Raw genomic sequence first — 13058 nt, 5'->3', positions numbered from 1 at the left:
ATGTGTTTGGAATAGCACAGCGGGGGGGGGCTTCTGCCTCCCCCCCCCCAAGCCATTTTCTCATCAGTAAACCACACCGGAGGGGAGTTATTTCACTGATTTTGCTTCTCCATATAGAGTATCTGTACACATGAACCAGAAAAATCAGCAACATTACTCTCCCCCAGTGCAGTTTTTGTAACAGGTAGCTTGGCTTTCACTTCCCCTACAGTCACACAGCAGCTGTGGGGAAAGGGAATTTTTAAAGTGCACCAAGGCCTGATTCTGTGCATGTGCAACTCCAGAGTGAAGGAAATTACACCCCCCGGGGCAATTTCAATTCAGAAAAACAGTGCAGGAAAAACAGTGCGGGGGTGGCGAGGCAGGAGCCCACCATCATTCCAGGCCGAATCAGGCCCTGGTACACTGCTGTTTGATTGTGAGTTCAACAGATTCAACTTGCCATGTGTAGTTTGGCATAAGTGAAGTTTTAATTCAGATTTCATTACAAAGCCCATATTCTTCCTTTTTTTTAATTTTCATATATAACCCACCATCTTTTAGGTTTATGGATAGGGTTGCCAGGTCCCTCTTCTCAACCGGTGGGAGATTTTGGGGGCGGAGCCTAGAGAGGGTAGGGTTTGGGGAGGGATTTCAATGCCATAGAGTTCAATTGCCAAAGCAACCATTTTTCTCCAGGCGATCTGATCTCTATCTGCTGGAGATCAGTTGAATTAGCAGGAGATCTCCTGCTACTACCTGGCAGTTGGCAACCCTATTTATGGAAAATAAAAACATCAATGAAAATAACTAAAGGATGTAATACACACACACGTGTGTGTATCTCCAATCACCAAAATTCCATATGACAAATAAGGTCTGCTTATTATTTCCAGAATACTGTCATGCTAACATTTTGTCAGTCTTCAGAGAATGAAGTTTCAAAGCTAGGGAGCACTCAACCAAAAGGCCTTTGATGGCCTTGCCGTTTTTTGGATTGCAGACAACAGAAGATGGCCATTACTTCTGGGTTTGAGCTCTCAGAGTCGTCTGGCTGGTCACTCTTTGAAACAAGATGCTAAACTGGATGGACTTCTGTCTGATCCAGCTTGTCCATTCATCTATTTTAAATATTCTCTCAGTAGATGTATGGCCCAGAGTATTTAGAGGTTTATCATTCAACAACAACATCTTGAGTTGGTCTCATTCGAGAGACTGTGGTGGACCAATGCAGATCCTGGAGCATCGGCATCCGAATGTGTCACTTGGGCCTCTGTGTGCCACTGCAGGTGTACTCTCTGCTATTCTCATGAACATAATTTTTTCCAGCTCTTTGGTGGTGCCAGCATGTGGGACCAGTCCATGAGTAACCCTTTGTTACGTGTTCATGAAACAAGATTGACGGTGTAAATTCTAGAAAAAGTGGCAAGGGTTGAATTCCTCTATTGACAGAAATGATTGGTTACCCCTTTCAGAAAGCTTTAGCAGAAACTTGCCTTTCCTGGGGCAACCTTTGCTGCCCCTTTCTCACCTTCTCCTTCCCTCAGGCTCTCTCAGGGTGGGGTGCAGGAGGCCACCTGTTATTAAGTCCCCGTTTATAGAGCAAACTTTACATATATCTGGCAGCTAGTTAAAAAAAAATTTTTTTTTTGAAAGGGGTCACAAGGTGAGCTATTTTATCGAAGTACTCCCAGAGTTTTGGATAGAGAGAAAAATGATCTCAGCCAATTAGTCTTACAGTGCCAAAGTCATCTAAGTTATCTCTTTCCAAAATGGATCACCCCAGTAGTATGGACATGTGCTCCTACCCTGTTTTTTTCCCATCCTCACTTCCCTCCCTTTGTTGTCTCCCCTTTGCCTATAGTTGCCAACTCCATGTTGGGAAATTCCTGGAGATTTGGGAGTAGATCCTAGAGAAGGGGGTTTGTGGAAGGGGAGGAACCTCAGCAGGGATATTAAGCCATACAGTCTACCCTCCAAAGCAGCCATTTCTCCAAGGGATCTGACCTCTGTCAGCTGGAGATAAGTTGTAATTCTGGGAGATCTCTAGGCCCCAACTGGAGGTCGGCAAACCTATATAAGTTCCTCCATGTAGTGACTAGGTTTCTTATATTCTGTAGATCATCATACACACTGATGATGCTATATAAATAAATAGTCCATATCCCAATGTACACATTCATTGTAATCAGACTAGAACTGTATAAAGAAATGTATAGGGTTGCCAACCTTCAGGTACTAGCTGGAGATCTCCTACTATTACAACTGATCTCTAGCCAATAGAGATCAGTTCACCTTGGGGAAAAAGGCTGCTTTGGCAATTGGGCTCTTTGGCATTGAAGTCCCTCCCCAAACCCTGCCCTCCTCAGGCTCTGGCCCAAAAACCTCCTGCCAGTTGCAAAGAGGGACCTGGCAACCCTATGAATGTACAGTTTGGTTCTGCAAAACCCAAATTCTATGAAGTTTTTACAAGATCCCTCAAACTACAATTTCTTTACGAATTACTGAAATGTATCTAGTGCTCATTTTCCTTTGGGGGAAGGGTGGGGGAGATTTTCACAGATTCTGCCTCATCACTGCAGCCCCCCAGATTGCATCCAGCACTGTTCCTGGGAGTCACTTGTACCATGCGGGGGGGAGGGGCAGCCCTTCAGGCAGCTTTGTGGGCTGCAGTGAAAAGGAGAGGGGGACATTTCTGTTCTGTAACTGGAGCTCAGGAGGGAAGGTAGCATGGTAGAGCCTGCTGTTAGCAGAATGGGTACTTGGATAGGAGACCACCGAGGAAGACTCTGCAGGGGAAGGCAAGGGCAGACCACCTCTGCTTCCCAATTACTGTGAAAGTTCCTTGCTGGGGTCACCATAAGTCAGTTGTGACTTGGTCACACTTACATACTTACAGTGTATTCCTGAAAGGAATGCCTGCGCTGGGCTTAGGAGGCAAACTAGCGGCGTTGCCTCCTAAAGAGGTTTCAGCACTGCCAAAATCTCTGCCCGGCGCAAAAAAACCATGCAACCCTATGAGCTTTTAGTTGGCGTATCATAAGAAAAATAAAAAGGGGCGTTCCCGAGCCAAAAGTGCTCGGGAGGCTGACTAACCGGCCCCGCCCCATGGCCAGCGCCATTGTGCCCCGGGAATGCCTCCCGGGGTGCTGGAACGCCTCCCGGCTCGCCGCTGCGGCCTGTGCTGGCAGCCGGAGGCTGGCGGGAGGCAGCGGCGGTCGGGAGCGGCGCCTGGCCCTGCACACCGTCACTGGGGCCACTCACGCCGGCATGCACCTTCTGGGCGCCGGCGGTGTGAGCTGTAGTCGGCCTCCTAAGGGCTTTGGGCCCATTTTTCAGGAATGGGCTGTTACATATGCAATTGGAATTGTGCTCATGGTTCATTGCATTTAGCTAACTGAGATTTGTGCTAAAAGAAACATTTCTTCAGAACTGTTTATGAACTGAATTGACAGGTGATTTCACACCTTTCTGAGAACTCTGAACTTGCATAAACTGGAATGAGCAATTCCATTTTGTTTCAAACTAATTTTAGTTTTAGTTTTGGGAAATTTTGGTGGTTTACTTTACTTATTAAAAATTGAGGCTATTTTTGGCTTTGATGAATGAAGATGGAATTTTTAAAATGTCAACGAATACATATGGTGAATAAGTGCTTTTTTGGGGGACATGTTAAATTTTAGTGCTGACGTTCTTCAAGATGATAAGTATTTGACTTCTGAACTGGCACCTTCTAAATCAGATCCAAGCAACTATAACCTTGATACCTTATCTCCACACCACTTTAGCCAATGGTTTTACACCATGAAATGATCTAGTTCTACGTATGTGACCCTTATAAAAAAAATCAGTGTTGCTTCACAATCTGCCTGTTCCTACAAATAATTCCTACCCTCCTCCTTTGCCAACCTGCTTGGCATCAAAGGGTTCAAGTACAATAGCAAAACAATGATCCATATCCCTTGTTCTATTTCTGCACATTCTTCCACGCCGCCCCCAGACTTACCGTCATGCAAAAGTGCTGTTTCCCTCTCCTTTTGATAGCTTTGTTTATATTATACTTCTACCTCGAGGAGTTTATTTATTACCTGCCCCTGGAAACACCTTGATACTGCGTAGGACTGGTTGAACAGGAATGGTTGGTGTGATTATAATTAAAATAGGTCAAATTGTTGCATTTCTTTGTTGTCCGTAGTTCCACAGCACATTTATAAAGTTGTATATCACAGCTGTAAGCATCCAGGACAGCCGTTCTGAAATGTTCGCAATGGGGGTGGGGGGAGAGCAGAGATCACAAGCCTCTTTGCTGGCTTCTAAAATATGAGTGGTTTTACCACAACACAGTATTTTGCAGTGCTGTCCTTGGCGTTTATCACAGTACAGTACTTGACAAGAGCATGCTGATTCACCCTTGCAGCAAACACTTGGCAGAGAAAGGCCAAGTGACGTGCCCAAGGCTAAATAGCAATAAAGTGGCAGAGCAATTATCACAACACGCAACTTCCTGACACCCGGCCATGTGCACGTTTCTTCAGCTCATGCTTCGTCCCACACCATTACAAAGTAATTGATTTTTAAAAATCTGTGTGGCCTGCTATGAGACCATGATGAAATCTCAGGACTGGCCCAGCCCTTCCTTCTGCGGGCTGCTTAGGGAAGGCAAAGGGGCGGAGCTTTAGGAAGAAAAAATTGGCTTATTGGGCTGAAGGATAAAATGAGTTGCCTGTCTTATTGAAGGCCTGATGGTGCTGGCTTCTCACTGTGGTTTTGTCCCTTTTATTTTGCGGGGAGAGGATTTAGTAAGGCAAGGATGAATGAACCCCGGCCACGTTACGTCATCAACCGCCCTGCTTATTCTATCAATGACTTCGATGAAGAATTTGAAAGGAAAAGTAGAAGTTACCCTCTTGGAGAGAAAATAAAGAATCTTTTCAGGTACGTGGAATACTATAGAATTTTGTTCTAAAGTAAACATGCATAGAGATTTGTTTGTAGCCTGGCTGTTGATGGTGGACAGTCCAATAAAAGCTCACGATGAGATACTGCCAGTCCAATTTGACCCAGAATTTAAGTTTGTGTAAATCAAGGTGTGATGTGGAATAGTATCCTATAGCCCGACCTCGTCAGATCTTGGAAGCTAAGCTGGGTTGGTACTTCGAAGGGAGACATCCAAGGAAGACTCTGCAGAAGAAGGAAATGACAAACCACCTCTGCTTAGTCACGTGCCTTGAAAATCCCACCGGGGTCTCTGTATGTTGGCTGCGACTTGGTGGCATTTTACCCACATAAATCATGATGCAAACATGAACTTAGAGTGAAGTTCTAAACAGAGTTACACGCTTCTAAGCCCACTGACTCCAATGGCCTTAGAAGGGTGGATAAACCCAATAAACCTGAGAAGAGGTCTTTTCCAACCAAATTCTCCAATTGAATTTGCAGCCCAAGCACAATCAACAAGCACTGGACATCCAGTCATCTTTGGGCATATACTGAGTTCTTCCTGATGGCCAGGAAGCAGTAAAGCAAAGCAAAGCAACTATTCCTAGTTATTCAGTAATGAGCTAGTCTGTTTCCACTTCCAAACCCAGAAGAGAGATGATAATTAACAAATTGTGGAGTTAGGAGAAGACCAAAGAACATTGGAAAACAGGGAAAAACATTCTTGGGGAACTGGTTGTACTTAGACAAATAAAGGAACAGGTTTATTAACTCACGGTCATCCTCACCTTCTAGCTGGTGTTGTTGTTTCTAGGGAAAAAAAATTCTGGTAGAAAAGAATGGTGATACCGATAAATACCTTCTAAGGAATTTGACTCAGTCTTTGCATTAACAAAAGAAGTTTATTAGTATTGTTTTAAAAAGAATAAGGTAACAGTGGAAGGATAAACGACATTAAAAATGTTACCTGAATACAAACATTCCCTGTGATTAAAACCCCAGGTTCATTTTATCCGCTAATATACTTTATCTTGTGCATACAAGCATGTGCTCTGCCATGGAGCTATAATGCCTCCTTGTTAGGTGGGGCCTAATACAACAAAGTCCCTTTTAAAAATCCTAACGGTTCTCAAGAGGGATTGAAATAGCTGCAACAATACACCCTGTACAAGAGTTTTCCCTGAATGTTATGTTATTTCTTCTTTATTATTGATAGAATTCGTAAAGAAATGAGGTACAGTCCATGAAAAAAAAAAAAGGACGTAGGGCCTGCTCTTTGGCTTACAATTGAAGTAATAGATTAGATACTCAAGGGAAAGGAAGGAGGAGAGGAGGAATGCTGAGGACTGAGATCAGTTTTTAAAATGCCAGAATAAAGACTTCTTAATCAAACCTTAAAATACAGAATTATTCATATGCCTCGTGGATAGGGTTGCCAGGTCCCTCTTTGCCACTGGCTGGAGGTTTTTGGAGCGGAGCCTGAGGAGGGCGGGTGTTGGGGAGGGGAGGGACTTTGATGCCATAGAGTCCAATTGCCAAAGTGGCCATTTTCTCCAGGCAAACTGATCTCTATCGTCTGGAGATCAGTTGTAATAGCAGGAGATCTCCAGCTAGTACCTGGGAGGTGGCAAGTGGCAACGCTTCTCGTGGAATATATTTGTGAGTTATGTGTGAAATTATGTGCAGTAGCTTCTTGAGCCTTCTGAGACATCTGTGCTACAGTCTTGCCTACTGTTACACAAACTTCTATGTAGACACACACTGAATTGCCCATTTCCAGTCCTGCTAACGCCACACTTCCCAATTGGATATAGTTAAAAATAAAACTCATTGTTGTAGGAAAGGGATCAGTGTTTTAAATTTCACTGCATTTTTGAACTTGGTGAGTGCACATGGGCATAAGCTGCCTCAAAATGTAGGTCAGATGTTTGGTCTATTGAGGTCAGTATTGCCTACTTTGAAGGGGAGCAGCTTTCCAAGGTCTTTCACATCACCTACTGCCTGATCCTTTTAAAACTGGAGATGCTGGGGGTTGAACACAGAACCTTCTGCATGCCAAACAGATGCTCTACCACTGAGCCATGGCCCCACCCTACCTGATGGGACACATTCTCCATACAATGGTGCTCACCAATAATTATACCTAGAGCAAGGTTCCTGTGGCCCTGTTGTACAACAAACTGATGCTTTATTCAGCCCTCATTTTATACAGAAGAGTCTTATTGTGGGGGCGGGTCATACACATGGCCAGATGCACAGTTTCCATAGTTACTTCCTGAGTGTCCCAATTTTGTAGAACACAAGGAGTATCCAGATGTTTAAAGTTACTATTATAAAATGTGCACACAATCTAATACAGACACAGAAAAACAATCACCTTGAATTAGGCACTAGAGTACAACATTACTGTTCTCAGGGGTAAGTGTTTCTGCTGCACTATGTGACTAAGGTGGACAGGTATTTAACGTACTTATTCTCTAGATGTCGGCATCTTGAAGGCATAGCCAAGCAAGCATTAAGTAAGTAAACTGGACACATTTGGGCTATGCAGCAATTCTAATGTTGACTTTAGATTTGGGTGGCACCCAACATGACTGAATGGTCTCTTAAAAGGCAAGAGCTGTGGAAACATGCCAAAGGCAGCATTGCTCCCTGTGTGCCTTCACAGGTGCTCAGAACAGTGCCACTTTAGACTCAAGAAAACGTCACCCAGCAACCAATGTATGGATATATTAATGCTAGGAAGTATTTAGAAGGCATTAGTCATTGCCACCTTTTGTAAATGAATAACACCTTTTCTGGCATAAACCATTTTGGTGAGCAGAAAAGTCTGTGCACTGTAAGAGTGGATAGTAGAGACGATGAATTTTATATGGCATCTGCAACGTCAATTGAGGCTGAAGCCTTCATGCCAGTCTGGATAACATGCCTGCAAGCTGCTAAAGCAGTAGTGATTCACAACTGAGGGGCCGTGGCTCAGTGGTAGAACATCTGCTTGGCATGCAGAAGTTTCCAGGTTCAATCCCCAGCATCTCCAGTTAAAAGGACTAGGCAGGTAGGTGATGTGAAAGACCTCAGCCTGAGACCCTGGAGAGCCACTGCCAGTCTGAGTAGACAATACTGACTTGATGGACCAAGGGTCTGATTCAGTATAAGGCAGCTTCATGTGTTCATGTGTTCACACAAACTGGTGGTGTGGAGTACTTAATATTTCGATCAGGAACGCCTTGATCCCATGATTTTGCAAGGCAGTTATTTCAGTTATTGGTTAATCCACCATCACAAAGTTCCAAAAAGGAGACTGAGATATACTCAGGGCTTGAGCCCATAGTAGAAGCATTACATGATAACTTAATTTCATCAACATTTTGCTCAATAATTATGAGGACAAGGTGTTTGGAATGCTTAAACTCATACAAAGGGCAGGCCAACTTTATCATTATGGTTGCCAGCTCTGGGTTGGGAAATACCTGGAGATTTGGGGGGTGGAGCCTGAGGAGAGCAGGGTTTGGAGAGTGGAGGGACTTCAATGCCATAGAGTCCAATTGCCAAAGCGGCCATTTTCTCCAGAGGAACTAATCTCTGTCGCCTGGCGATCAGTTGTGCAGAAACAAAGCACTAATAAGAAATTTATTCTGTGTAATTTTGGTCTCCTATGGGTTTTGTATATAGCCATAGTGATTGCTCTCCTTGACTAACTATTTGTGCAATCCGAGTATTTTTTATAAATTGTAACCAGCTGGAGGTTGGCAACCCTACTTATCGTACAAGTATAATGACCTCATCAGAACAGGCATTTACACTGGACTGCATCCTCCCAGCAACAATATCAAAAGCAGTTTGGAGGGAAAGTTGCAATTTAGCAACAAAGATGGCCGCTTTCAACTCCATTGCCATCCATGAACCACAACATCGCTCCTCATGACACCCGCAAATTAGCTATGCATTGAAGCTGATGAGTTCGTTTCCAATTACAGCCATGCCCGCCCATTTACACTGGTTGATTGCTGATAGTTGCTGGTTATTTTTCACTAGATGTTGTTATCTATCTCACACCTACATGTAGCCCAACTGTATGGTTTTCCATGATACCGGTAACCAAGGGACAGTGAGCTGTTGGATCCTGCCCCCTCAACCATAGCTGGTGCTCCAATGGCTAGACTGGACAAGATGCAGCCAGTCAGCTGTTCTGGATATGGTGCTCGAGAACTGCTTGGGCCCTCCTCCAATTTTTTGTCCAACTTTGAAGAAAGCTGAAATGGAAAAAAAAAAGCAGGGTGAGGAAAGAGCCCTCTTGGCTACCTCTGGGTACTGCTGCGCCTGTTAGATAATTGTTGGCAGAACTACTTTCAAAGGCACAAGAGCTCTGCTAGGACAAAGAGGTTCCCCACTCTCTGCAGACCTGAGAGAGGGGTAAGAATAGGGAACCCTTTTACCTCTATGCATGTTGAATGGCTACTCATCTGGCTATGGAAACATGGCAATAGTATTGAGTAACAGACAGGTCCTCATTTAGGAGTTTATGGACGAGTAACTGAGAAAGAGTTTCATCACCTGCTGGTTTTCCCACTGATTCTACTTCTGCCCTACTCCCCACTTTCGCACTGAGTGTGCGTTCACCAGGTATTCCTACTGATGTCTCTAGGAGAATATATTGCTGCCGGAACAGTACTTACACAACCATTGCAGGGAGGTAGAAGTTGCTCCCTTCGGTCATTCAGGCTTGTTGTACAGTATGATGCCTATCCTGCAAGGAAGTATATGCAGAGGTAGCAGTTTGGCCAGCAGGGCCAATATTGGAGTATTTCCATTTTGGAAATTTAGGTTGAAAGGCAGTGTTTACAGTTTTCCCTTACAGACCCAGTTGTTACATCTTAATATACGTGAGCTGTGTTCTCTTTCTGGGATTTATAGATTCCTGATGTTGAACCATGATGATTAATTTCTGAGTGAGCTGGAATCTTATTCCCTGTTGTGATGGAGGGGGGCAGAGAAAGAGACATGGGCCTTGAGTCTTCAGGAGCTGTTCATTACCTCCAACTGAGATTCAATTAGATACAGCTGCAGTTTTGCTGTTTTTACTTTATTCTAGTAGAGGAGCCAAAACTTGGGCGACTATAGGATTAATACAGCTGACTGTTCTTCTGATCTCCACATCTGTCAGTTTATTCCTTCCTACAGAGTTATGATGGCATAGTTGTAACTTGGAAGTTATGGTGGCAAAGAGTATTTGGTAGCAATTCTATCCTTGTCCAGTCAGTGTAGGGTAGATTAGCATCACTAGACTGCAATCATATACACAGTTACTGGGGAGGAGGAAGTCCCATTGAATAAACATGTATAGGATTAGGCTGTTAAGCACTTTAGTCTTACAGGGATTGCAATCTTATAGGGGAGTAAGTCCCTTTGAACATAGTCTGACTTACTTCCAAGTAGGCCTGCACAGGACTGTATTGCACATGTGAATTTATGGCCTGTTGGTTTCTTATGAGCGGGTGTCACTCGTTACTGAAAGAGGCTACAAAAGGACTGCTTATTTTGTTCTGTGGGCTAATTCACTGATTACGGTAAGCTGTACGAAGACAATAATATGGTAGCTTATGATATTTATTAGCTTGGATGCTATGAATGACTTCCATTCACACAAGATCATCTCTACCACGGAGAATGTTCCTCTATCATTTGTGCAAGGGCCCAGTGAAAACCACTAATCTTGCACAAATGGAAGTTTTAGAGGAAGAGGAAGTCATTCATAGGATCCAAGCCATTGTGTATAGTATCCAGGGGGAAAGCCCAGGTTGTAATGATTTTAATAAAAATTTCATTTAGACCTCAAGACTTTAACTTTGCTGAGTTGCTATGTAAAAACAAAGCTGTGCAATTATCAGCAAGAACATATCCAGATATCATCACTTGAGAGATGCTGGGATAATGAGGTGTGATCTATCAGTGTCATAAACACAATGAGAGGGCAATTGTGCTTAAAGGAAGTAATACATATTTGCCCTGTGGGCCTGCTGTTCGTCATTCCAGCACAGTGTTGGTGCAGAAAATTAGCAGCAGTTCTTTGCTCTGGCTGCTCTAAGAACGGGTGACCCAATCCTTTTATAATTTACCTCAGAAACCTAATGTCAGTGCTTCCTGATACTAATTCCGTGTCTGCATTCTGTTCCTTCTCTAGATGTTCGCCATCCAGGCTCAAGCTTATCATGTACAGCTTGTTTCCCATCCTCCTATGGCTCCCGAAATACAAAATCAAAGATTACATAGTGCCTGATGTTCTTGGTGGTATTAGTGCTGGAACTATTCAAGTGCCTCAAGGTGCGATAATATTGCTATGTCCATATTGTCAAAAAGCAGGATATAGATTAATAAAATAAATGTTATTCAAATGTTAAATTGTGTAGTTTCTTCAGGACAATTGTGTAGAATATCTGTCTTGAGTCCCAGTGAGAAAGGCTGACTATAAATAACAAATAAATGAATATCCTACTCCACTGGTTTTGCTGAATTCAGATATCACAACAAGACAAAATGTGCATGAACCCAGCTAGTAACTTGGCTTATACTCATGCCTGGTTTCTAGTCTCCCACTGATCATTAGGGTACTTTATCAACCCAGTGGTACTAAGGACTGCTTTTTGCATGTAGATTCCTAGTTAGAACCTAACTGTAGTTGGAGACTAACATACCAATACTGGCATGCAGTTTTCCCTCCACAAACTAGAGTTGATTTCTGACCAGGATTCTCCATGTGAGGAGGGAACCATGTGCATGACCCTCAGCAACATGCTGGGATTGTGTTCATCTTGGCTTAATGTTTGCTTGTTGTGCAGTCTTTGGGTAAATCATAGTTTAGTAGTCTGGGTAGTTTGCCAAAGGGTGTTTAGCAATTAGCCCTTTCACGAACAATCCACCCTATTTCTGCCATTCCTAGCTATGGCATAACCAGACCAAAGACCAGGCCTATATAACCAATTTGTCTAATGACAACATGAAGCTGGTAAAAAATGGTCCCCTCAAATGTTAATCATAGGAGTGTAAAAGTTTTTTGCTCAGTACCTAAGTGACCAGTTAATCCCATGTTGACCCTAGGGAGGGTACTGCATCTACTAGAAAGCCCATACATACAATTTCTCTCCCTTAAAAAATGGGGACCAGAAAAACTGCATATTCAGGATCTTCTGGGAATCAAGCATCAGTGTGAACACCCCAGGTCAAATGTTATTATCCATGTGCAGCTATAGCAATGGAGCTGCTTCACCTGGGGGTACTTTTAAATGCATGAACCAGAGCTCTGAAACATGGATCTATACAGGCGTCTTGGCTGTACATGTAACTTGCTGTATATGGCCAAACGTATAACTTTCTCATATGATTATGGCAGACCATTAATGTCATCATATTGGTTGTTGAGTGTGAATGTTTGTAGGTATTATTTCTATCGTCTACATGACACTATTCCTAACTCCTTCCCTACAGAAGATGTCACCAGATGTCCCCCTGGTAGACTGATGGTGCCTGTTAAGCTTAGTGCAATGATTAATTTGTACGCACTAAGAACAAGATTCCTTCTAAATGGGGGCCATCGGAAGGCCCAGCATCACAGATACTATCAGTTTATTTGCATAATGAATAAAGTGGAATAATTGACCAAGCTTTAGGATGTAAGATCTGATGTGCTTTTCATTGTATTTTTCAGGCATGGCCTTTGCTCTGCTGGCTAATTTACCTCCCATCAATGGGCTCTACTCTTCGTTCTTCCCTCTGATAACATATTTCTTGCTAGGTGGAATACATCAGATGGTCCCAGGTACGGTCCTCTTTCCACTTCCATGAATACACTGCACACGCATACAAGCTGAAAGTATTTTCTGTACCTACACCAGTTTTTATCTGGTGTTTCCCACACACGCTCCTTTGGGTTTGGTGTCCCATCTGCATTAATGAGATAATTGAAAAGCCCATTTAATGGAACAATTGAGAGGCTGAGGAAACACTGGTCTATGGCCCTGTTAATGTATTTGTCAATCAATTAGCTGTCACCTGTTGCAAATGGATGCCACCTATACAATATGCAGAGATAAATAAGTGCCTAGATATTACAGCCTAGGCTGTAGATCTATACAGACTCATAGTCC

General features: G+C 43.3%; 1 protein-coding gene across 1 annotated transcript in view; it reads left to right on the top strand.

Annotated features, from left to right (window-relative positions):
- Positions 1-13058, top strand: part of SLC26A9 (solute carrier family 26 member 9) — a 73708-nt gene that overhangs the window by 17805 nt on the left and 42845 nt on the right. Inside the window, exons 2-4 of the mRNA XM_056867725.1 lie at positions 4780-4914; positions 11099-11238; positions 12620-12730. Of these exons, the coding sequence (XP_056723703.1) occupies positions 4790-4914; positions 11099-11238; positions 12620-12730 (376 nt within the window). The 5' untranslated portion in view covers positions 4780-4789. The remainder of the gene's footprint in view (positions 1-4779; positions 4915-11098; positions 11239-12619; positions 12731-13058) is intronic.

The sequence above is a fragment of the Euleptes europaea genome, chromosome 2 (assembly GCF_029931775.1).
Source record: "Euleptes europaea isolate rEulEur1 chromosome 2, rEulEur1.hap1, whole genome shotgun sequence".
Classification (NCBI taxonomy): Eukaryota; Metazoa; Chordata; class Lepidosauria; order Squamata; family Sphaerodactylidae; genus Euleptes; species Euleptes europaea.
The sequence above is the reverse complement of the archived record's forward strand: the minus strand, read 5'-3'. Positions and strand labels throughout refer to the sequence as shown.